General features: G+C 40.5%; 1 protein-coding gene across 2 annotated transcripts in view; it reads left to right on the forward strand.

Moving 5' to 3' along the window:
- Positions 1–1,027: 1,027 nt before the first annotated feature.
- Positions 1,028–26,543, forward strand: part of LOC147057949 (tetratricopeptide repeat protein 28-like) — a 102,108-nt gene continuing 76,592 nt past the window's right edge. For both annotated transcript variants that reach the window (XM_085910583.1, XM_085910585.1), the window contains exon 1: positions 1,028–1,763. In XM_085910583.1, the coding sequence (XP_085766709.1) occupies positions 1,737–1,763 (27 nt within the window). In that variant the 5' untranslated portion in view covers positions 1,028–1,736. The remainder of the gene's footprint in view (positions 1,764–26,543) is intronic.

Raw genomic sequence — 26,543 nt, forward strand, 5'->3', positions numbered from 1 at the left:
GTCCGATCGCGCAACTGCAGCGCACCGCCGAACGCGCAAGCGTAGCGCGCCGCCGACCGCGCAACTGCACCGCGCTAGTCGCATTATTGTGACAGAACGGTCGCTAAAATTTAGAAAATATTTTTAAAGTCCTTATGGACTTTCCAAAATTTAAGTGGACCTCAGTGCGCAGGGAGCTTAATTTGGTCCGATCGCGCAACTGCAGCGCACCACCGAACGCGCAACCGTAGCGTGTCACCTACCGCGCATCTGCACCGCGATGGTCGCATTATTGTGACAGAGATATCGCTGGAATTTAGAAAATAATTTTAAAGTCCTGATGTACTTTCCGAAATTTAAGTGGACCTCAGTGCACAGGAAGCTTAATTTTGTCCGATCGCGCAACTGCAGCGACCGCCAAACGCGCAACTGTAGCGCGCAACTGCACCGCGCTGGTCGCATTATTGTGACAGAGCGGTCGCTAAAATTTAGAAAATCTCTCTCTCTCTCTCTCTCTCTCTCTCTCTCTCTCTCTCTCTCTCTCTCTCTCTCTCTCTCTCTCTCTCTCTCTCTCTCTCTCTCTCTCTCTCTCTCTCTCTCTCTCTCTCTCTCTCTGTCTCATTGTACCTATAATTATATATATATATAATCATACCTATAATCATTGGATATTTATTTGAATAATGACACATTTGATCCCTCTCTAATTATACGTATAATTTTAAATATATATATATAATTATACCTGTAATCATTGGATATTTATTTGAATAATGACACATTTGATAACACATAGATTTACTTATTTCCATATTTAATTAATAAATGGAACATTTAGTTAATTAATGACATTGTCATTAAACATTTCAAGGTTTATTTATTTAAATTTTGCACGGTCCTCCATAACACACAGCCCACCCCCAGTTCTGGATGCGGCGGCGGCGCTATGACCCTGCCTGCCGTTCCTGCCTCCTCTAGTGAGTACTGTAAAGAGCGAAGGGAAGGAAGTCATCAGAAAGCTTCAGTCCAGTTTGTTGCTCTTGCGCGAATCAGTTTATCCTTCCAGCTCCTCACAAATTCCAGGGATTTTTTGGGGGTTCTTGCCCCCTCCTCTCTGTTGAAAATAATCCCCCCCTCCTCTTGTCTTGCCTTGCCTGGATCCTTTTTTTGTAACTGTTTCTCTACGAGAACATCCGGGGGAAAAGTGTTTCTTCGCCACTGGAGAAAAAAAAAAAGAGATATTTTAACACTGTGATGTTTATTTCTACATTTTGAGACGCACTCCCGTTTTTGCGTGTTTTCCTTGGATTCACGAGGACCATCTGGACGCAGTCTGACAGTGTTTCCCACTTGGGAAGACGTTTTGAAAAAGTTAAAAACGATTTTTCTGGCTTGGATCAGACGTGGAGGCATCGATCCTTGCGTACCTCCAGCCAAGGGAGTGAGCGGCTCCACAGCGGATTCCTGCCTTTGGATTTACGCACGCAAACCATCGTGCGCACTCGCTGACAACCGACACCGTGGCTCTGATTTCTTCACCGAGTACAACTGGATTTAAACGGTCTATGAGTCGCGTCAACTGCGCTGTCTAGCTCCATAAAAAAATTGCCGCAAACTGAGCCGAGCACATCTCAGCATGCGTCGCCCTATGGAGAACATGTGAAGTGGCAGCAGCATGACTTGCGCCCCGGATTTCCCCCAATCTACATTCCATTCTGCTGTAATATCTTAATGCTGGCCCATATTGGTTTACAAATATGATGAAATGGCAGCCCCGGAAGAAGGTGAGTTTTTTTCCCTCCCCACTTTCTTTTGCCAATTATGGACATATGTAACTTACAAGTTGCAGAGAGGGCACATATTGAGACCCCAAGAAACTCAAGAGTGGTTAGCTTTAACCACGACATAGTTGGATTATTACAGATCCTAGTTTTTCTGACTTTGAAGAAGCAATTAACCAAGAGACAACTGTCTGCAATGCATTGTCAGTACAATAGCCTAAGAGCTGAACTTTTGAACATAACTTGTTTTGGTCGACCTTTTAATGATGATCATAGGCAAATAGATGATAAATTGTCATGTAAATGATGACACGAATGAGTTGCCACTTTACCCGTAACACAATTGAAAGACTTAAATGCTTGCATGAAAAATGTGTTGTTGCAGCATTCTTTCATAGCTCACACTCCATGCTGTCTACCAAGGAAACTATCTCAAATCATCTGGAATGTATCAAATATGAAGGCACTGAAATGGCTGTTGTACATTCTTGCCACAAGGGGGCGCTTTTTTGACAAGCAATGGAGAAATGAGGTTTAACACTCACAAAAAAACACCATTCACATATAAGGGGTAATAAGTAATCTATTATTAAGTTTTGTTTAGAAAATGTGTCTGCACTTTCTCCTCATGTTACATTTTTATACTTAAGACAAGTGACACATGCTGCATGCAGCTGATGTTCTTTTGAGAATTCATGACTAGTGCCAGATGCAGAGTGTAACTTTTACAACTGTGATGAATTGTAGGTGATGATTGTTAACTCAATGTGTTTCAATTTAGCAGCCCATGCCCTCCAAACTAATTAAGATAGTCTCAAATAAAGTATCATTAATGTAGATGATCTCACCCTGAATGTTGAACTCAAAAACAAGTTTTGGTGGAAAATGTGGAATTATGAGCAGAGTATGTAAATGCAGTGTGAACATGTGTTAATGAATTCTACAGCTGTGCAGCGTATCTGCTAGAAACATCAATGAGACCCGCTTTCAGGACAACATGCCCTTCCTCAATAAAGGAGTGCATGTAAGCATTGCAGGGTCCATCATTAAATATTACAACAGTCACTCGACCCATTATATGCAGATTATTTTTCCAAAAGCATGTACTGAGAATGTACACTGAACAACTGATCTTAGGAACATTGTTACAGTACTGTTTTGGTGTAGCGCTAATCAATTAACCTTTTCGTGGTGTGCGGCGCAAACTGTATGAATAATTTTCTACTTTCTGACAGCTATTTGCTGAAAATGGCGACGTAACGTAAGACTTCTAAACGTCTTTTTACATGAAACTTGCAAATTTGTTTTGCTTCACAATATTGAAGGTGTTTTATAGACTGATTGCATACTTATATTAACCAAATGTTTCAAAACGTCACAATTTCAACAAAGCAGTTAAGCCAGAAGTATCGTCAACTGGTCATGGAATTATGAAATAAAGAAAAAACAAGCACAGCTTTGACTTTTATCTAAAATCATTGTCATTTAAATATATAAAGCATATTTTTAACCAGTGTCATAGAACACACAAGATGCCCTGAGAAAGATCAAGCTCTGTAATTTGTCAGAGAGCCTATAAATCATTTTTACAACATTGCCAATGCCACACTGCACTGCCTCAAAACCAGGAACAAAATGTCCCTTGACCGATAACAAATAATAGAAAACATCTGTTTAAATACCATGTTTAGTCTGTCTATCATGTCGCAGAGCCGTCTGTCCTCCCATGTCATGTTTGTGACGCTAATTTAGACCTAATGTACAAAAGATTCACACAGTGTGAGTCATGCCTGTAACATTCCCTCCTATTGTAAATCTCCTCAGCATCGTGTGCCTAAACTGGGTGAGGCATCCCTGGTCATCCCACATTGTAAACAAAATAGCAGTCTTCAAAATTCTTAATCCCATGACACTCCCGTAATGTGTATGTGTGGTGTGTTTACTTGGTTGTGTACAAAATGCTTCTTTTCCAAGGATTTCCAAATTAGAATGTGGAACAAACTATAGAGCTTGAAATACCAAATGACATCTGAACACAGTTCCTCCACAGTATTTTTATGCTACTTACTGTCCATGTCATGGAATGAGAAGAAATTTGAAATGTGTTGGAGATGAGGCATGAATGAGCTATATTTGGAAAAGATAATTGATTGATCAATTTGGTAAATTTCTATCTTATAATTTGGTTGCTTTAACACATCAGAAGGGTGAGGTTTGTGGAAAAAGGCTGTGACATTTAGTTTCTGCTATCTGCTCTGCATTAATCAATACTTTGTGAATCAAGAGCTTTTTGATTGGCTTATCAACAAGATTTGAATACAGAAGTTGAAGGCTTACCCTTTTTGTAGTTTTTTATTTTTTGTGTGAAAGATGCTGAGGAATGGTAAGTGACCCTCTACTTTGTTGCAATGACAATGTGGACTGCTTCGAGTGTGTATTAAAAAAAATTTGAAGGGAAAGATGGTGGTGGGGCTAAAAGTACCCTCAAATCAATTAGAGGTGCTGATGGAATCTCCACAGGTCACATTTCGACTGGTGAAGTGTTAAGCGATGCAGGTTACAAACTCAACATATCTTGATTTGATCACAGGAGGGAAAGTGAGCTCCTAATGTGACTGATTTTTGTGCGTGCCTATTAAATGTGTCTTTTGGGGTCAGTTTTACCTGGGACGTTTTTAACTTGTGTGTTTGCGTAAGCAAATTTGTGTTGTACATTGGTGTGGTTTTGGAATTTAATTTTAGTTTTGATGTTATCATCAAGCTCTCATTGTTTTGTTAAACATGTTTATAATCTGTATAGATTTACATGTATTGTTGGAAAAGCGAAGCGATATAATGTGGTCATCTATGAGCATGCATTTCTACTTTGTGTCTGGATTGCTTTTAAATCACCATTGTATAATCAATTACATTTGCAGAAAGGCTGGAATTTCAATGTATTGTGTTTGTTTTAAAGCTAGGCTAACATGGTATGTGACACTGTGACCAAGTCAAAAGAAAGCTTGTTTTTTTTGGAGTTACCAGATACCATATGTGTAATGGTTTCCATGCGGATGATATAAAGCCTCCTCACCTGTGTGTGACGGCATGCCACACTCATGTTTCTGAGGTCAGATGTTCTGCAAGCTCACCAACTTATTCGAGAATTATTTATGGGCTCTGTGGCCAGTGAAAAAAGGATGGCCTTTCCTTGAGTGAAAAAGGATGGTCTTTCTTTGTAGTGCTTCATAGCTTTCTGTCTGGTTCCTAAAGCCAGTGGCACCAATCAGATTGGGAATACGAACGAGAGTCAAGGAAAACCATCAAGAGGTGCTGGGAGAGAGTAAAAATGGGTAAGAACATCAGCAGAAGTTATTTAGAACTGCAACAAAGGCCTTTTTCGGACTGTCAGCCAATTTAAGCTTTTTTGGCAATCCAGATTGAAATTGAGTGGCTCTTTTGTTTTCCAAATAGTCACAATGTACATGAAGTCCAATTTCCTAGTTTCATATCGTCTTTGGATAGTATGCTTCATAGTCTGAAGAGGTCCAAACACACCAATCAGTTTTGACGCTCCGTGAAAGCAGTAGTCCCTGGACAGAAGAGAAAATACATTGCCTTATCGCTCTGTGAGGATGTTTGACCTTGTTGTTGCCTCTGTTGCGATTTTTATGACGTCAAACGCTACACGTGTTGGACGATGCCTCTGTTCCGACATTGTTCCGATGGAGACCTGACAGAAGGATCAATGATGTGGCCCAGACTGAACAGGGCCAGATCCTATTTGGATACTTGCCGAAAACAGTGTGGACCATCAGCCATAAAAATTGAATTTGAGAAGGAATCTGATTGCAATCAGATATGCCTGCAGTCTGAATACAACCAAAGATGCTTACGCTACCAAGTTGACACATTGCTGTTTGTATAGAATGTATCGCTCTTTTATCCCCTTAGATCAAATCACTATCTCACTCACCATCTGTCTGTTTTTTTGGTGTTTACAAAAACGACTTTCTTTCAGTTTCATTGGAGTACAGACAGACTTTCTTGCTTCTTTGTTTACAGTGTATACCCCAAAGCACAAATTATTGGTCTCCAAAATTTGTGTGCCTATTCTAGAATTACCAAATGTTCCCAAGCTGTAAAAGTTAATCGCAAAGCTTAGCAAAGCAGTGCCTTCCAACAAATACTGCACTCTATTGATACACCCTTGTACCATGAAAGCTTAGAATAGATGGTAATTTCCCTCCTCGGACCGTATGCACCCCTGACTGTAATGCAACAATTACTATGTATTGAAGGGAAAACTGATACAGAAGAAAATCCGAGGAATTTCCCTGATTTTCGTGTCAAAATGTTCTGAAGAAATGTCACTCAAATGCATTCAATTCCATATATGTACTTATACATTCTTTGGTGTCTGTCAGTCATAACCTGTTCATGCGATAACTTGAGAGTTGAGACCGAGATATACATCTGGGGAAACATGGAACAAGAGGCTGGATGCAAGGGTTGAAGATAGAGATTTAATTGATGCAAAGCTGTAGCCATACAATTCCAGATTTGATAGCATAATGTGGTGGGTTGGAGGCTATGGGAAAGATAGCTTTCCAAGATATGGGTTGTGAGTTTAAGAGTGAGAGGGTGAGAGTAATGCAACAGGCATGATTAATGATTGGGACCGATAGCACTAGCTGTTTTTTTTTACACTGCATAGTATTTATGGCTCAGCATGTCAAGAGGAATTGGATGTGGCCCTCATGGCCCTGGCCTCTTGGGGTGTAAAAATGTAGTGGTGCGGGGTGGGGACCAGGGCAGGTAAGTAGGAGGGAACTGCGACTCAGCAATCCATCTGAAATCTTGGTGCTGTTAATCCCGAGTCCGCTTTTCCCATAGGGAAAACTGGACAGTGATGGAAGACAGTGGGAAGAGCTGCCTCGAGTACAAAGCCAACGCACATTTGTTCGCAGTATACACAAAATGCAGGTTTTTGCCAGGCTAGGTCCTCTTGAGAGGCCAGTGTCAAAATACACAGGCAGAAACAATAGATGCAATTGTGACTGGGCCATCCCGCTCTCATCAATCCTCATTCTTTGGAACTGTAATGACCCACAATGTGTGTAGAGATGGATTTTTGGATCACGAGTCGTAAATGTGAAAATTGATTTTATATGTGGAACCGTCTATTTCCATGCTCTTCTCCAAGCCTGAGAGCACCCATTTCTGATTTACCACACGTTTTTCTTTTACCCTCCAGTGCCCCTGTTAGAGCAAACGCTACTCTGTTTGAGTTTATCGAGGTCATTGTTCCACGGGTGTGGTCAGCTGCTCAGGAGGTGCCTGCCTCTGTGAGCCTCTATGGGGAGTAAAAAACAAGGTCTGACTTGATGGACCACATCAATAGGAAAACATTTCCTTGGTCTCTGAGGTGGAACTGACTTCTACTTGATTCCTTTCACTGGTTAAGCTCCCATGGTGTGAAATCAGCCTGCATATATACCGTTTCATACACAAGCTCGCTTGAAATTTATTCCAAAATGGGCTGTCAATGCCACTTGAGACATATTCTTTCATCGTACGTCCTGAAAATGCACATACTTTTGCCTGTTTCACAGCGTTTATCAGTGTCGAGCTGTAAAAACCACAATCCCGCATTCTTTTATAGCTCCTACTGGACTTAGTCCAGTTGGCGCGGTACAGGATCGGCTCAGTCCTTCGGCCTTGCAGCTGTCTCCGAGTGATGTTGTGTTGGATGTGGTGACCGACTGCTAGAATGCTCTTAGAGAGTCTATGATCCAGTTTGGATTGAGACGTGAAAAGCACTGCTAATACCACCCTGCCACCAACTGACGCCCACTAATTCCATTTTGTCAGAGAAAGGATTCATAAGCCCCCTTTTGAAGGCTTAATTTTGTGCGAGTGTGACCCTGGCGGCTACACTATAGCCACACGGTAATTGTCTAAGATGGCACCTGTGTGTTCAACATTACAAATATTTATTGGAGATAAGAATGACTCCGTTTCATCTGCTAGCGTATTCCTAACACCGTTCATGGTAGAAGAAAAGATCACTAAGCGCCGATACTCCTTTCAGGCAGTTATAAAGGAACTTTCTTTTTTTTTTTTTTGTCAGATAGAGTAGCAGACACACACTCTGGCCTCACGGAGCATGTCTTCTCGGGTCACAGAAACAACCAAGCCCGGAGCAAATTGTTTTAGTTCCCAGTACCCACAATGACTGATCTTTAGCTGCCTTGCCTTAATTTTCATGCCAGAGTGGCTAGATTTATTTATTTTTTTGGTTTTCAACTACTTGCTATAAAATCCTGTTGGAAAAAAAACTCAGTGGAGTCTTCTCTGTGTCATTCAGTTCTTTCTCATCCAAGTTTGAATTTATACTTTTGAGGCATGTATTTAATATGAGACTAGTGTTTATGACTGTGAAAATATATGGGCCAAGAGCCCTTCTGAATCCTCTGTGGGTTTTTCTCCTATGGGAGATTCATGATTCTACTCTCTTAACAAGGGAAACAGACTGTGACTGACAAGCAGGCTGAGATAGATTCAGTAATGAGGACTGAAGAACACCAAACTGTGGCTCCCCGCCATACTTCATTATTTCAAATCATTTCATACCTCAAAGATGTACTACATTTTACATGTTTAGTTGCAGCCCAATAAGGTCATCTTTAATGGACTCAGCATTTCCGCATTTGATGTAAGGTGGCATTACTGTCCTGGCTGGCATGTAAGCAATCTGACAATCTTAAATGACACACTGCAGTGTTTGCTGGAGGAGTTAATCATCTTGTCTTTGGAAACGTCTGATGCCATTTTGACCCTGAAAAGGACTCTCACCAAAATATGCATATACCTTTTGGACAACTCGATGATATCACATATGCATATAAAAAAATATATCACAGAGGGCATGCCAGCTTGGAATGTACTGACAGCAGAAACTCTTACGCCGTCTTGACCTTTCCACCGGAAATGCGTTGCCATGCATATGTTCAATTATAGTGCTTGCCCAGAGTGCAATAACACTTTTTTTCCCTTCCTGCCATACAGTATATTGAGATTGTCTGTGTTTTCTGAAGCATGCAATTTGGGATGTGACTTGAGCCCAAAGTCCTAAATGACCCCTCCCAACTTCTACTTTGCATTTAGCTACAGTACACACACTAATGTGAAAAAGATCATTTAGGTCATTTTTAAACAAATATTCCCTTGTTTCTGCTTTACCGGTGCATCATTAGATGTCCTTTTTTGTGTTTTTCTTGAAAATGGTTGCCTTGACAAGTGAGCAATGTCTTTGTGCCCGATAGTATGTGATTGATGGCAACTGCAATGTTATCGTTCATCTGAGAAGGTGAAATACTGTACGTATCTTCTATCTTCGAGTTTCATGTTTCCCTCCTCCATGCTTTTTCCGTGTTCTTTGTTCTTGTGACTTGGGGTCAGAGACCACATAAAACATTAAAGCCTGCATTGTTCAGCAATTTAGATAGCGCTCAAATTACCGCTGCAGAATCTGGAGCATCAACAACGTTTTAAATATTTGACTATCCGACACCAGGTTTAGTGTTGGCATGTAACCGTACATTAATGGACATAATGCATTTACTGCCATGTAATTTTTGCAGCTTTTGCCACCTGTCTATGAGTTTTGATAAAGTCATGTTGAACAGAACATGTTCAGTGGTGGTCTTTCTCCTGCAGGTAAATGTGGTTTGAACTCAGTTCAGCTGCTTCAATGAGGATTATACACCATTATTTGGCACACACTAGTCAAATAAATACTCCAGGTGTGAAATTGTTGTCTCAATTTATATTTGGAAGCAAGTTTTGACCCTCCTTTTTCACTTTCCATTAATAATGTTTTCCCTGTTGCAAAGACGGCTGGCATTGTTACCGTCACCAAGGGGGTTGAATTATCATCTTTGCCTATTTGTGCGCAGGATTATACAAGGCCACTTAACCCATTTCTACTAAATCTTTTGTAGAAGGGTGTGTACAGGCCAAAGAAAGCCCATTAAAGCAAGGTGAGGAATTTTCCATTTTTTTCCAAAGTAATCATAAATACAGTGATTGAACTGTACATCTACAGTATACAGGTAAATCTGGATTTAAATTTGAATGCTTTCAGTGTTGTACCACATTGTACTGCAAAATGCAGGCTATCACTGAGGTCTACAGGAAGACATTCAGTGTAAAAAAAAGAAAATAATCAGAAAGAAGGGCCAGAGAAGGTCTCCTAGTCATCAACATTAATAGTCATTGTTCCAATGGAGTAAAGCATATGGTTGTGAACATTCTTGTATCCCATATGTGTTAATACTTTGTGGGAACTAAATTAGCATTTTTAAAACTCGTTTAAAGACCCATTTTTATTCTTTGGCTTTTGGCTATTATTGTTCCACAATTGTATATTAATTTGTATTTCAATTTACTATTTTCAGTCTCTTTGCGGTTGCCTCGATGCTATATGTGAAGTGCTTTGTTACAGCTGCAGCATTTGTAAAATGCGCTATATAAATGAATTTGTATTGTACTGTATTGGTGTTGAAATTCCTGAGGATTAGTATTAGTTTCAGTTAGTCTGTCTATTTTGTTTCAAATTGCAAGTTAGACTGAAGATACAGGACTCTTGTTTTATGGTTTGGTTGGCCAATCTGGTATTTTAATATTCACTGTTTAATTCTCTTCTGTTTTAAAGTGGGAGAGAAACAGCATGAAGCAAGCACGCAGTCTGAAACGCTTATTTGGAGAACTGCTAGTCCCAGACACACGTGCATGCACACACACATGCACACACCACCACCATTAAGTAATGTAGGATTGTTTTGCTTTGCATATACAAACACATTTTATTTGCGGATGATGAGCCATTTTGTAATTGCAATACACTCCATTCAGTTGACATATTCAAGCGAGCATTTTTTTTTTCAATTCAGGTATGACTGAATGGATTTACGATGCTCGAGCCAACAGCAGAAACATCTGCATTCCAATGCTGTGCTGCTGCTGTACCTATGCGAGTAAAGCAGCACCTGAGGCAGTGCAGGTGGAGGCAGCCAGGATTGTGGGAACACTCATGGGAGCTGAGTTGGCTGCCACACCACTCACAGTGAAATGAGGATTCATTGAAATATATGGACTGTATGCTATTTACCGTTTGTAAATTACATTGATGTTGAACGCACCGATTTTCTTGGAAGAGCACAATATTGTAAGTAAAGCCATAGTTGTTAAATATATGTAGACACTGCCTAAAGTGTAAGAGCCCATAAACCATTGGTGAAACTAGGATTGTTTTCCTTGGGGGAGCCTCAGGGGGTCTGCAAATGCAAAAAAAATAAAATATATATATATATTTTTTTAACAACCCCCCAAAACTCCAGAATACACTGATAAACATTCACAATATGTTCCCCATGGTAAAAAATGTGGAAAGAAAGACTCAGAAAATACCCAAAAGTCAATTAATTATAGAGAGATCTTGTGTAGCTAAACAAGAATGCTGCAAAGCTGAAGACAGATGGAAAAAAAGACAAGCTCCAAGTCTCATATCAAATAATGAATGACTGCTTGCGTTGTTACCAAAACAAAGTCAAAGAGGCTAAGTAGGAAAACCTGTCAAACTTTATTCAGACAAATCGACTTAATCCATGAGTTCTATTTCAAGCTATTGATTCAGCACTTAAACCTACATTTAAAGAGTCAAACTGCACAGTCTCTCCCTGAAATCTGCAATAGATTTTGGCAGTTTTTCCATTGACAAGATTGCGACAGCTAAGGCAGTTATTTCTCACACCACACTTGTCCCCTCTGTCCATGTTCTTGTTTCGCGGTGTTAAAGTCATTTGAAGCGGTTTCCTTGACGCTTTTAGAGGATGCGGTGCACCAGATTAAACCATCCGGCTTTCCTTATGACTCTGTTCCTCCTCATTTATTTGACGGGGTTCTCCCGGGTATTGGTGAATCGGTTTTGTCCATTATAAACTGCAGTCTTTTGTCTGGTGTCGTCCCGTGCAACCCTTGCTTCAGAAACCTGGGCTTGATCAAACGGTACTGCCCAGTTTTAGACCCATTTCCAAGATGCCTTTAATCTCTGAAATTGTGGGAAAAAAGTGGTGCGCACACAGTCAAAATTGTTCTTTGATGAACATAATGTCATGGAGGTTTTCCAATCAGGTTTCAAGATGATGCTAGCACAAATGTGTTATCCTTCTGGCAAATGACACCCGTGCCTCTGTGTGAACGGTCTTGTTGGATCTAACTGCAGTGTTGGATGCGGTGAACCACAATATTCCGCTAGCTCATTTGTAGCACCAGTTTGGCACCACTGGTAGTGAGTGCTCTCGAGTGGTAAAATGCGCTATATATGGTAAATAAATACATTTGGAGTGTATTGCATTGCTCTTCCACAACAGGAGTATTCATCAGCAACAGGAAAATATAAGACTACTTTGTTGTTGTTGTGATGTACATGTGACACGGATTTGTCCGTCGTGGACCAGCGGCTTGACAGCAAATGACAATGAGCCTGTGGACCTTTTTAGTGTGATGCTGTAAAGAAAACCATTGTAACAGTCGTGGCACAGTGATTGATCCTTCCAAGAAACATACACAGAACATAATTTGGAAACCGTTTGACCTTTGATTCTGCATTCATTCAGTGACGTCCATTTTTGGTAATTGCTATTGATGCACATGTTTCATTGTCTCAATTGGAGTGCCTATTTAAGTGCTTTCCTGTTTGGGAAATTAGCGTCAAATGATCTTGTTTGAGTACCCATCTCGCCGTGGCTTGTATGATGGTGAGTCCCAGAGGGTTTTTTGAGAAGATCTGATTCCATTGTTGGTTGAGAGAAGGATGAATTTTAAATCCTGATTAGTAGATGGTTTGGCTTAATTAAGATTATTTTTTCCTTCGCTCTCATTCCATCTATCCATGTTTAATCAAATTACAGATGGTGATTTTGCTGTTACCATCAGAGGGAAATGTAAGTGGTCCCTTGAGAGGGAGGGGGGTTGTCGTGAGATGTGATACTCCTCCCAGCTGCCCACTCGCCTCCTCCTCCTCCACCCGCCGGTCTCCTCTTCTCCAAGCGGTGTTCGGGAGTTAACAGATGTCTGAGCAATTGAAAAGCTTTGTCCCTAACATTCAGCACTGTCTGAAATGGATCTGGAGCTACCCAGTCCATTTCGGATGGTCAAAGGGAAGTTTACACTCATGTACTTAGGGCTAACGATTGGCTGACTGTATCCTTTCTTCTGTGCTGTCAAAGTCAAATGTAAAAGCTGCTAATACAGTACCTTCAGCTATCTTTCAACCAAAAATCCCTCAGCTCTATTCACTATTGAGTCTTTTCTGTTGAGATAATTAGGGACCACAAGGTCCTATTTTCAATAAACAGGCAGGCTCAAGTATGCTTAAGTGATAGCAAATAGATGACATCAACTGTGAAGAATTTTATCACCTTCATCGAGCAAAGGCACACGTTATACAAGAAAATCTCACTGGACACCACCCAAACAACAAAGTCAAAATTACAATGACTGAAATAATGATGATCTTATTTTAATGTACTCCAAAAATAATTTTCTTTGCTATTATTGTAACTTGTGTGAATTGCAATAGGTGTATACCGTCTGCCGTTTAACGGAAGAGTGTTAAACTCTTCTGCATGTCACTCTATGTCGCTGGCATGGATAGACTACAAAACTTATAACTGCGAAAATGCTCGTATATTAGAAACAGAGCTGCTTTCACGCAACTTCATTTTGCTTGATTTCCTTTTGTCAGCAGGCAGCAGTTCACATGCCAAATGGAACATGAATTGCACTACGCTTTTGTTAAAAAGAGGAATGTTGCGGCGTTCTGTCATCAAATATTGTAGCAGATCTCTGGCAATGAGCTGAGAAAGTATTTCAGCTGCATGTGGACCTCAGACTTAATTATGACCAGATGGCTGAGGACCTCTCGTATTAGTTTCTGTCGTCCTTCCTCCCACCGCTTCTGGTCTGTCTGCTTTCTCCAGCTCTTTTGTCTTTCTTTCAAAGTTTTCCAAGTGGTGGAAACTTCTTCGGGCTGACACCCTGTTTTCTTTCTGCTTGTTCTACATCAGAGTGGCTCTTGCATAGCCAACTGATTGAAAAGATCAATAGCCGTTCTTCAGCTCCAGCCGCCAAAAAAGAACTTAAAGGCCAAAAATGCAATTTAAGCACTTTTTTTTCCCTCCTTAGAGATGACACCCATATTAGTGTCAACATCTTGCCATCCAGTCCCATATCTTCTTCCTCTTTGTGCTCTTGCTGTCTAAATTCAAGCGTATCATCTTTCCTCATCTACCTCCGCATATCATCTGTGCTCCATCTTTATGCTGGTGTCTCCAAGGAAGAAACAGCCTTTAGCTGTAAATTGGCCCATTTCTCACATTTCATTTTGAACAGTTGCAGCAGGTAGAGAGAAGTCGGCGAGAACCTGCTAGCCCAGCACATTAGTGGAACAGAATTCATTAGTGCACCTGCCTCCTTGATAGAAAAGAATGACAGTTTTCCTCTGGCAGAAATGTTGTTTTTCTGTATTGCATTTCAAGCCCTCCAACATTTGTACACAAGCAGCTTAATATTGTGGTGGTGAAAGGAAACTGGAACAAGTAGTTAACAGAACATTTTCCAACAGGCTCAGTGGTTTCCGTAGTGAAGAAAAATCTCAGGACACTTCCATTTTATTTTTTTTTTTGCAAATGTGTAAGTCCATAAAAGCATAAAATTAGATATCTGTGAAGCATAAAATTAATTCGGAGACCTTTATATAAGGTCAAAGGATATTTTCAAACGAAACCATTAGCTTCTTGTTTGACATACAATGTTAATGGACGGTAAGAAGTGTGGAATTACTTTGTCCTGTCACACGTGATTCCAGCTCTGGAGTCTCTTGGTCTCATGAGACCCGTTATGAATTTAACATATTGTTGTGGTGCCTGCGTGCAATATTTGAGACATTTTTAAAGACTGGTGGTCACAGTGGATTTTGCTGTTACAGTGATTTTTCTAACACATTTTTTTTCTTTCACCACTTTTTCGTGGCTGGAGATTAGTGGGAGGAGAAGTGCAGCAGCCAATTGCAGTTTTATCTTAGTCCTACCATAGACTCCACGCTGTCTGCAGCCCTCTGCTCAGTCCAATTTGTCATGAGATCACTCATTGAGATTGGTGTCATTTTTTTTTTTGTGGGGGAGGGGAGTCTGTCTTTAAAAGGGAAAATGCAGATGATCCTTAATCTCCTTTGAACTGTTTTCCCTCCTCTTGCCTTTCCTTGCCTCTTCATCTCATGATCCCATTTATCTTTCATTCAAGGTCCCATTGACCTCTCATTTTTTTCCACTCCTTGAACGTTTTGCTCTCTGATTTGCTTTCTTCTCTTGTTCATTTTGCAGTGTACTATTTCTAAGTTTGTTTTCCACTCATCCTTAAATGCACTGTTGACACATTACCTAACCTGTGTAACTATGTAGGTTAATCTGGGTTTTAGTAGATTGTGTACTGTAATTATGACAGGACTCCTTCTCCAGTGCAAACCCAGATTAGCACTCATTTCTTCTATTTGGCTAATTGAAAACTGGTTACAGCCAGGTGTTGTGCTCCTTGCGCAAATGGAGTTACGGCTGCTACGATCTCCTCAAACCTCTGTGCCCACCGCCCGAAAAAAAACTAAAGCCCGTTTTTAAATGGGAACCAGTCAAAAGGCTTTGGGGTTAAGTGTGCTGACTGACCGACCTTCAATATCGAAATGCCCTCCATATCACATTCTGACAGCCGGCAAGAGTGTGCAAAGAAAGGGTTGGAGTGGTGTAATTGCAAATTCACTTGGAAACCAGAAAGTAGAGGAAGCATTAAAGGTTCTGGCCTGCCTGGTTTCCATGCATGAAAGATATGAGATCACCATTCGAGCTTTTAGCTGCACTTCTACCCAATAAATCACAGTCGCAGTGCACACACCTAATCCCCAATTCAGACTGGATGGTAGGAGAACATTTTTAAATGCACTTGGAGAAAGTATTAGCTCAGAGCTGATAATTATACATTCAGTATTTTTACTGCAATTTTAGATCTTCAGAAGAGTGTCTGTGGGGTACTATTCCCCCCCCCCCCCCCATTCAATATCTGATCTTGTGTTGTCACTCGAGGATAGTTGAGCAGAATGTGTCAAGACTCTTTGGAAACAAAGTCCTCTGTGTTGCCTCTGGACATGTTCCCCCATCAAGAAGCTAATTTTATGCAACCCTCATCATGCCTTCAGTATAGGGAAAGAAAGATTTTATCTTTTGGATAGTGCTTAAAAGAGATGAGTAAATTGAGTGGAAACATTTGCGACCATAAAAGCAAGGAGTAGCTGTACCATCATGACTCGAGAACATTTTTCTTTCTACATGATCACTCACTCCCGTTTATTATTTTTCCAATATACAGTCCCCCACTGTTTGCTTCTCCATTTCACTGGGAGACTGGATTGTGCGTAAAAGCCAATGTGAATTTACATTTCATCTGAGAATGATATGTACATTTGTTTGTACGGTACAAAGGTACGCTTCTCCAAGAGCATTTTGAGAATACATTTTGAAAATACATTTTGTTGTGTGTTACAGGCACCATCCTTCATTCTCTTTCATTTTCCACACCATTATTTGTCTGTCAAATATCAGGGCTTTCCGGGGCACTATTACACGCTACTGCTCTTTGGTCTGACCACAGTAACATACTTGAGCTTTCCACCTTGACCTTGACCCGTCTGTTGACATTATTTTTCGAGATGATTCCCCAGAATGTTTTATTTAGCCACAAGCACACACACACACGTACACACACACACGTACACACACAAACCATTCTCATCCCACCTCCCCAATATCTTTCCCCTTTGTCCCCACCTTAGAAATAAGGTGCTCAATGGCACCGTGTTAAAAAGCAGCAGGCTGAATATCATCACTGCATGTTTTAGCAAATGATTACAGATTCTTATTCAAATTAGCTCCAAATCTTGGCTACAAAGCCAAAGGGTGCAGGGTAGTGCTCCAAAGTGGACACCTGCTCCATTAACACCACATGATGTGCTTGTGTGTAATCACTTGAAACATGAAAACTCGCTGGGAGAAAATGTAAATCAATGTTTCCAGTATTTAGGTCTGCGTATATTTGTGGGCCAGCAAAGTATGGAAATAGAGAACAGAATCAAAATTGGATTTAGGCTCTTTTAGCAATGTAGTAGATAAAGCTTCACGTTGGTAGTCTCACTTTTAGTATCGACATTTAATTAAACATGACCTGAGTGGTGGTTTAAAAGGGTTTTTGTCTATTGTTCGTGCCTCTGCTTGATGTTTGACTGTGTGCACCACAGTCGGTGAACTAGTATTATGCTATCATTATTTGCTTTGCCATTCGTGATTAAATCTGGTCCTACATTGTCATTTTTTTTGGGCCACCTCTATTAACTGCATCTGTAATTGTTTATGTTGGCGCTCACTGGTATTTGCAAAAGACAATTTGATAACATTGACTTGGACCACTCACACAAACACACAAATGAAACTCATTTATGGTGGAGTAGGGCTCCTCCTGCTGTGCACTAATGAATGGAAGTACCATTTTAACACCAGCAGTTGCTCTATCAAGAAAGTCCAGTCATATTCTCTATATACAAATATGTCATTTTACTCATTAATGTATGTGTATATTGCATTTTGTTGATGTTACATTATCAGATGTATCTGATTTGCTTTTGTTCGTAGTCACCATCTGAAAGTATGACTTTGCAGTTGCTGTAATGATACACTACAATCGATATTTGTTATTATTGAGTCTTACAATTTATGCTGCTTATTACTTCAAAATGGTTAAAAGCATTGGTCATCATCAGCAGTTCAACAACAAAAACAAAATCTGTCATTACATTTTGGACAAAGTGTTTTTTTTTTGTTCATTAAAAAAACCTTCACACTTAATCTCAGCATATAGTATGTTGTTTTTAGGTTCTCACATATTTTCCAATTGGATCTGAAACTCTCAGGCTTTTCTTGCTCTGTGGTCCTCTCTCAACCCTCTAACCTTCGTCTGAAACCATGAGTGATGGAGCATCCTCTCTGCCAAAAGCTCCCAGAAGATTTGTGAGACTGAGAACTTTCCCTTTGGCTAGCTGCACCCTTGTGTTGACTGTTCTATTTTGAATCTCGGTGATTTATTTATTTATTTATTTATTTATTTATTTATTTATTTATTTATTTATTTAACAGGGCTTTCCTTATGTAATTCTACTAGGAAGAACCAAGCATCTGCAGCTGATATCTGTGTCATCACTGTCTCCAGACTAATTCTCATCTGAATAGCTATCATGAGTCGTGTATTGAATGTTTAATGCTGGTGGATGTAGAAGATTGCCGTGTACTTGTCCTGATTAAATATTTAGTGGCGTCTGACGGATGCGCACGGACACTGCTCACAATGTGAAGAGTGGGAACATAACTGTTCCAGCTGTCTTATTTGCTTGAGACTCAACTGGGAACGGCAACAGAGAAGAACGGCTAAGAGACATCGACCCAGAGGTGCAAGAAGAGGTTATATTAAGCCATGCCCTTCCAGACGTACCTTATTTCACCATTTTATGGCTCACGCATGCCACCGAGGACCTGGTCTGTCCTTTTTATTACAGTGGACGCCAAGCGCTGCTAAAACAGGCCTAACTCACGTCAGCAGACAACCGGCAGACTTGTACTTAGTAGCTTTGTACTTGATGGAGAAAGTAAATGCCGCAGATTTCACTACACTGCTAAATAGACGCTACATTTGCCCCAAAAATGACTTTCCAGCTACAGTTATTGTTCTTTGAAGAAAATATACTGAAGGCCGTTCAATTTCCATCTGGAAAATCCAGCAAGGCATGATATCAAAGGCTGGCTTAGAGTCATGCTTGAAAACCAAAGTGGCAATCAAATAACTAAATAGGTCCCAATCCAATTACCTGTCATCTTGTCTGTAGTTTAGAAAGATGAGTATATTTTGCAGTCCTTCCTTGATATGTTCTACTGTATAGCCTGGGCTGACTGTTCAGTATATGAGTTAATTAATGTGGAAAATCTATTTTCAGCACATTGGCTGCTTAGTACGTCAATTGCTTTCATGTTTTTTCCATGTGGATTACAAAGATCTTATGCTACTTTTAGCACTGGCAACAGAGCAGATATATACAGCTCTGTTGCAAAAAGGCTTGGATATGAAAGAATATTTTTATATGGACTTCTTCAGTTGGATGGCTTTACATTAAAAGCAGTGTCTAGTTCTCAGTTTCAGAATTATGTGGTGATGTCAAATCTAAGACCAATACATAATTCACCACTGGACTAGACCTCTCACCAACAACCTTCATTTTACTATATCTTGGACTAGCACACACACTCACAGCATGGGGCTTGTTGATTGACTTTTTTTTTTTTTTTTTAAAGATTTTGGAAAGAAAAGCGATTCTTGGTCAAAAATGAATAAATATATGGCTTTGTAGTACTGTAGAAATGCTGGAGTGTGGTGTCGGAGGTGGTCCAAAAACAAACTCAATACCTTGCAGTTAAGATGGACTGAAACTGTAATTTAATTCCCAAACTGTCTAAAATTAACAGTTGGCTCAAGTAACCCTGTCGATAAATAAATTATCTAACCAGACTGAAGAACTAAATCCACTGAACTAATGAGGTTATAAGACACAGGTGGAAAGAGGATGCAGTCCAGGTATGGATTGGCACTTAGTGACAAGAAACATGGAACAGAGACAGTTACAGACAACTCCAAAGATATTAAAAGCAACCAATAAGAAGTCCAAAGCCAAAAACCAGCAACACAAAAAGGAACTGTGACATTTACAGAGCTGGCTCTCACAGGCCGTTTTGTTCCAAGAAGCTGACAATATGCAGAGAGGAATTCTTTTGAGCAACACTGCCAGAGACGATATAAAGTCGGCAGTCCATCAGTGACTGAAAACTGAAGCCACCGCAAAACAGTTTTTTTTTGTCATTTCAGTCGGGTGATGCCACTGTTGCATGTAGAAGTCCGACTGAAGTCAATGAGAACATAGACTTTTTTAGTCAAACGACATTTTTCTTTTATGAGACCCTAACTGAATTGAAAGAGATTGAAAGACATTTAAAGAGGGGGGCACGGTGGTGCATTTGTTAGCAAGTCCCCTCACAGTTCAGAGGTGTAGGGTTCATTTCTGGCCTTCCTGTGTGGAGTTTGCATGTTCTCCCTGTGCCTGCGCTCATTTCCTCTGGGTACTCTGGTTTCCTCCCAAATTCCAAAGACATCTATAGTAGGCCGACTGACTGCCTCAAATTATCTGTAGGTGTGAGTGTGAGGGTTTGTTTGCCTCTGTGTGCGATTGGCTGGCAACTAGTTCAAGGTGTGCCCCACCCACCGCTCAAGGATACCCACCGGTATCATCGTGAGGATGAGCGTTTCAGATAATGGATGAATGAATGGAATGAAAGAGAAACAGAGTGAATTTATGATAAAATACTCCCACTCAGGTTTCAACAGATAAGGCAGATGTGGTTTAAACAAGACATTATGAATTATCAAGGATTAAATTGCACTTAACACCCCACAATTCACATCTCTTGGAACTCAGCCTGTTTTGATGGGGAAGTCTTGTCTCATGAAAATGATCGATTCACCACACCTCCCAGTCTTACTGGAGAATCAATGCAGAGTGCTTTTGCTGGCCAGAGGCGAAGCTAAGGGGTTGAACCTGTCAAGAGGCTTCTATTTGTGGAAGCAGAGACCAGAGTGTTGAAAAAGCAAGTGCTTGTTAAGACAATAAAATTATTTTCACTCATAGGGGCAGCACTTCATGCATTTGCCAGTTGGTATGCTGATCTGCTCGTCCTGAAAGAGAAATCTAGTCTACAGATAAATGGGTTGCATGAACCTGGGTCATCTTATACCATCAGAGGTCACGGTGCATTCGTCTGAGGTTGTGATTGATGTAAAACTTTAGTTATGTCCCCAGTGCAAACATCTAAACTCACATCCACATGGGGAAGACAATCCAGCTGTGACCCCCCTCAAACAGCTGCACTCTGCAATTGGAACGATAAAGAGATGAGAGGTAGTCCACATGGGAAGCGTGCCCTCTGGTCAAGTCAGGAAGACAAAAGTTGCTGACTGAGCCCGTCTGTTTTCTGCTTGGCTGGCTTGTTGGATGGCCCACAAAGGGATGTTGAGGATTGATCTGAGGAGGGAGAAGACCTCCACAGGAAACCCCTGGAAGCTGCAGCAACCTCATAGTCAAATATGCTTCAGAAAAGCTGAGGGGATGAAAGTAAAGTCCATTGGTGTGTTCTGTGCCTCAGTTAAAGTCATGCCACATGATCTAAGGAAAGAATTGGAACGCCGCTCCGGCATTGTCAGATTAAACGGTGGTTGGATTTTGTTTATATTATTGTAAAAGCAGCCAAACTGTGACAGTTGTTTAGGTATGTTCAAAAAGGAACCTGTTCGCTGTGTAGCTTTGAAGCATAATAGTAATAATTGAAATCTGGACTTGTGGCCTTGGATAAAATACTTTCACGACTGTCTGTGGAATCTTTACAAACTCCCTGAGGTTTGTGGTTGCACTATTATGCTATTTTCATTGTGTGGTACTTTCACTATGTGTTTGTTCAGTGTAGCATTGAAGTTGTTCAGTTGCTGCTTTTCATTAGTTGGACCGCACTAAAATCCCAGCGTGCTGTTTGAAAAGAGAAGTTAGAGGACAGATCCTACAGGCAGTGCCTAAGTTGCTGAGACTTTTGAGTGAAGAAGACGTGCTTGTTATTCTACTAATGTTACATGACTGGCGAGTGAACATTAAGTCGGGTCTGGTAGTGATCTGCCAAAAGTTGATTGTGGGTATTTTATTTTAAAAATTTTGGGCTGGGTTTGGGTGTGGCAGAACCAAAGTAATGTGGGTCGTGTACGGACTAATGCGGACAAATTATGGCCGGCAGTGAACTGGACTCTTGAAATTCTCATTACCCACTATGCTACTAAACTCTGGCATTTTTTTTTATCTCGACAACGGCTTTATAAAATCATTTTTTAACCGGTTTTGGTTAGAATTTTTCAAGTCATTTTGGGGTAGGTTGATGAAAATCGTTGGCAGGACTAACTCATCGTATTGCCTCCTGCCAAAAATTTCTCTACACTCATGTACGCTTTCAGACCATATTTTTTGTGTGAGCTCATGTTCTGGTTGAAGTTTGGAGCACCTTGCTGCGTGGATCAAGGGAGGATAAGAAGTTGAGGTACGAAGGAAGCCTTATGTGCTTTCATGGTTTGGTGGTTTAGCTATAATCCGATTGAATACACTTGGTGGGATGGATTTGATGGGGGGTAGCAATCAAGTTGGAATTGGCAGACAACCAGTGCACTCACACCTGCCACTCCATTTCATCTCCATCTTTTAGCTGATTACAGGCTGCAATTAAACATTCTAATTATATCTGATTCTCTATCATGCAAGATTTGTGTCGATTATTAGGTTTTATTTATTTCTTTTTTTGCTTTGGCTCTTACTCATTTCACATCTAAAATTTGCCAGCTCTGTATCTCAGACTGCTTCCGCCCACATACCTTTATGTGTGAACATGGCACGCTTGGCTTTTGGTCAGTGAGATTGTGTAATATTGTCGAGTGAGAAGAAGCCGGCACTTCTTATTGAAGACAACTGATGTATATTTAGAGGCTGCATTCCCTGTAAAGAAGCACATTAGCAACTGATTTAGAGCACCGTGTCATTGACTTTGTTGAAGTTTACCCAATCAAAATGCAGGCAGAGCTCTGAACGGGCGAAGAGAAGGATGACATTTTCAAATTAAAGGCAGCAATCCAATGGTAGAATAAATGAGTGGCAAACGCAATCCTCTAAAGCAATCTATAGTAGGCCATCCAACCATGAAGGAGCATACAATAGCCTGAGCACTTTCCTCTCGGCATTAGCGGTCCTGTGTGGGATGCTGTATAATCTACCTGCCAGATTAAGATGACATGGTCATTGTCTAGAAGAGAGAATTGAATTATGGTGTGTGAAGGGGCTTTAAATAAGATTATAGGGAAAGCGCTCATCCAGAGTACAAGTGATGTGCAAAGTCAGGCCTTAGCGATGCCACGCACGCGAACACACACACACACACACACACACAGACACACACACACTTGCTCATGCATTCATAGGGTTTATACTGTTTTGCATACTCTTAATCACCATAACACATGCGATGGAGATGAACCGTTGCAAATGCACATACATTGGGGTGACTGCATAGGAGCTGGCTCATATTTTTGGCATCTAAAGCACACTTAAATGTACGTATTTATGTATTCATAGGGTTGACTCTGCATTGTCTTCTTTCACTCTTCATCATTTTTCCACCTCGACTTGCTAGAGTTCTCCAACCCAAGTGCTGTATATGGGCTAATCCTCAGGTTGTGTGTGATTATTTTAACAACTCTGCGGTACACTAAGTCCATGTATCTGCTCTGTTTAACCACAGATAATCTCCTTACAAAGGGGTAAATTCTAAAGATCTTCCCTCTCCATATTTACTCTTAACCTCTCTCTTTCCTTGTTCCTCCTCAGGCAACGTGCACATGGCAACACAGCATCTGCATTGATTTTGTCCCCATTCCATGCAAATTTCTATTGTCTGTGTGGGCCCGTGTGTGATGTGATCAGTTGAATTCCTGCGGATACAGTTATCGCAGAGCATGGTGTGTGTGCGTGTGTGTGTTTTCCCTGTGGGAAAATAATATGTGGAGAGACTCTGCAGCAGCCTGCATGTATTTTATCACCATTGATCATCAGATGATGGAATACACATGCTTGAACAATAGTGATGGTGTCAATGAATCATAAAAGTCTTCGGTATTTTACATCAGATCAGTTCATAAAATGTTTCTTTGTGTGTGTGTGTTGTGTATGTGTGTTACACCAGTTAAAGGTGAATGGATTAGAATTAGCAGATGGAGTGTATTTGCATTAGCCACCGGGGTGCTAACACAGACGGAATCATTCTGGTGTGCAGAGCTGCCACCAGGTTGCTTCTCACTGGGGAAGAGCCAGGCCGGGACAGCCGGTCTGGAAATTAGTGGGGGCTCAGCGTCCAGCCTGTCTAAGGTGATTAAGATCATCAGTGTGTTAAGTGGTAACAATGGGCTCAGTGGCTATCAGAGGTGTTTCCATTCTCAGAAGAAAAAAAATAATAATATAAAAAACACATTCCAGTTCTGCACTTCTTTGCAGGTACAGTGAGCAATATTGTGTTTGTGAAATATTTTAATTTCAAACTCCTCATATAAAGTCAGGGATATTTGGCTTTGGGTGAGATTTCAGGATGAACCTATAATGATTTAAACCTTGACAGGTGAACTTGACCTTCTTTAAGCTTGTCCAACCGTTAAATGTGTCACTGCTCTTTGCACATTTTCTTGTCTTTGGAAATTATTTTAAAAAAAAACACGCTGTGATTTTGGTGTTCAACTTGTAAGAGTGAATAGCAAGCATGCAAAACAATACTGAAACATGGGCTGTTTAGAAAAAAGGAATTAAGTTCAACTGTAAAGGTTACAACACATTTTAAGGTCATCTTGAAATTTCACCCAAAGCTGATTCTTACTTTTTTGAGTAGTGTAGGACATATTAAGGATCCTATTTATGATCTTCGAACATAGTAACTACCTTTAACATGCCTGATAACTTAACTCAACTCTCTTTCTTGCATATTCTTTTTAGCTTTTTCTTGCTTGTGCAGTGCAGTTTCAAGCTCTCCACAGGGGGTTGTTTCAGTGTTTTGCTAGGCGAGGCTCGCATTGCTGCCAACCATCACATTGCCTACAAAAATATTTTTCTTTCCTCTGAGATTTTTTTTACTCCCCATGTTCTTCATTTTAAAAGTGAATATGCTTTCAAAGTAATATATTTAGTATTCATAACCCGAGCAGGATTTGTGACACGTTTATGAAATTATTATTGGAATACAACATTTTTTTAAATATGTGTACTGTATATTGTTGTAATGACTAATGAGCATAGGAGTCCCAAAAAATATTTGGAAAGTTGTTGCTAATGTCTTTCTATTCATCTGGATAATTGTGCAGGTTCTATTACGGGGTAAACAGACTTTCCCTACAGAGGTCAATAGAGAAACTTCATAAAGCATCCTGCCAATCAAAACAACCTTTTCTGGACAAAAAAGGAAATTGCCTTGAGCCCACTTCCTCATGTGGCGTTGAAGTTTAACGTGTGAGCGAATGCGTCAGCTCAGACAAAAACAACAACCGCGTTATCACTGGAGTCCTGTTCGGAGCAAGAGTTTAATCACCTGGAAATTCATGTAGAGCTTGAGGTTAGGCTGCATTTGAAATATTAGGGCTCCAGTTTGTCTTGGTGGAGGTTTTTCTTGCCCAATTGCTTTCAGTTATTGATTTTGCTTTTTACACATTGATGTCATTAGCAGTGTTTACTAAAGCAAGAGTTCATTTGTACAGTGTTATCAAGTATTATCTCACTATTTTCCTCCAACACATACAGAGCAAGTATTGGTTTTAGTCAAATTTTGTACTCAGTCTTAGAGGTGATTTAGAGGAAAAATGCTTTTCCCATAACATTTGCTGTTGTGATCATTATGGCTCATTAGGATCCATACAAATCAATATGAACTACTTCTTCTTGCTGAAAACTGCAAACGGAAGGTATTTGGTTTTTGCTGAGCTGGTGATACAGTAACCACAAGGCCGCGCTGAGTGAAAATAAGAAGAGATTGCAACTCGGCTAAAAAGTACCAAGGGTGCTTTGCAGTTAAGGCATAGCTTCTTAGTCCTCTTGTAGTGGTTTACAAGTTTGGCGTTAACATTTTTTTAAATTGTAGTGTGACTTTTTTTTTTTTTCTCGCATTACAAGCCATCACTCCAAACTAATCTTGTCCAGGAAATTGAGCCTGAGAAAGTCTGCTGAGCATGGATTTCACTCCTCCCCCTCCCACTTTTCTTCACGCTCTCTTTCATATCTTCTACAGTACTTCTCTTTCCCACCCTCGCACTGCTTGTCTCTTCATCTCAGTCCAGTCTTTTCCTCCTTCCCACACCTCTGCCCCCCTTTTTAACCACATTTATTCCCCTTTTTCTTTCTTTTATTTATCTTTTCTTGGTTACTTGCTTTTCGTCTCTCTGCACCATTTGACTCGACTACAAAGATAGGAAATGGTGTCCCTTGTCTTTCTACTCCTGATTGTTTTCTTCCAGAGAAAGAATTGGGTTTTTAATTAAATTGGCCGTCATTAGAAAGACAGCAGCACTGGAGTACGAGCATCTTTCAGACGTTAACTCCCAAGCTACTGCTGTCCACCTGTCGGAAACACTTGACCATAACCCAATGTCGGATCATCCACATATTAGGTTTCACTATTCTTCCTTTGTGTTAAAAGTCTGACTGACTGGTAATTGCATTATCTTCATAGCTCCTCGAATGCTATCTTCACATGGCAGGTAGTCAGGTAGTGGGAAAAATCGCCAGACACATTATGGAGGAGCATTTGCAGTTTTGCCGAAAAGGGCAAATGCAGGCATTTGAGAGGGCGATAAGCAGCTAGATGGGAAAAATGATTGCAAGTGGCACAGCAAAGCCATGACACCAAGGGGCTTGGAATGATTGCACCCTGGATGCATTCTGGGCAGTTATTATCATTCTGTAGAAAAACAAATAATCCAGGTCTGGGT

This window comes from Syngnathus leptorhynchus, chromosome 4, assembly GCF_054491065.1.
Source record: "Syngnathus leptorhynchus isolate UIUO chromosome 4, UIUO_Slep, whole genome shotgun sequence".
Lineage (NCBI taxonomy): Eukaryota > Metazoa > Chordata > Actinopteri > Syngnathiformes > Syngnathidae > Syngnathus > Syngnathus leptorhynchus.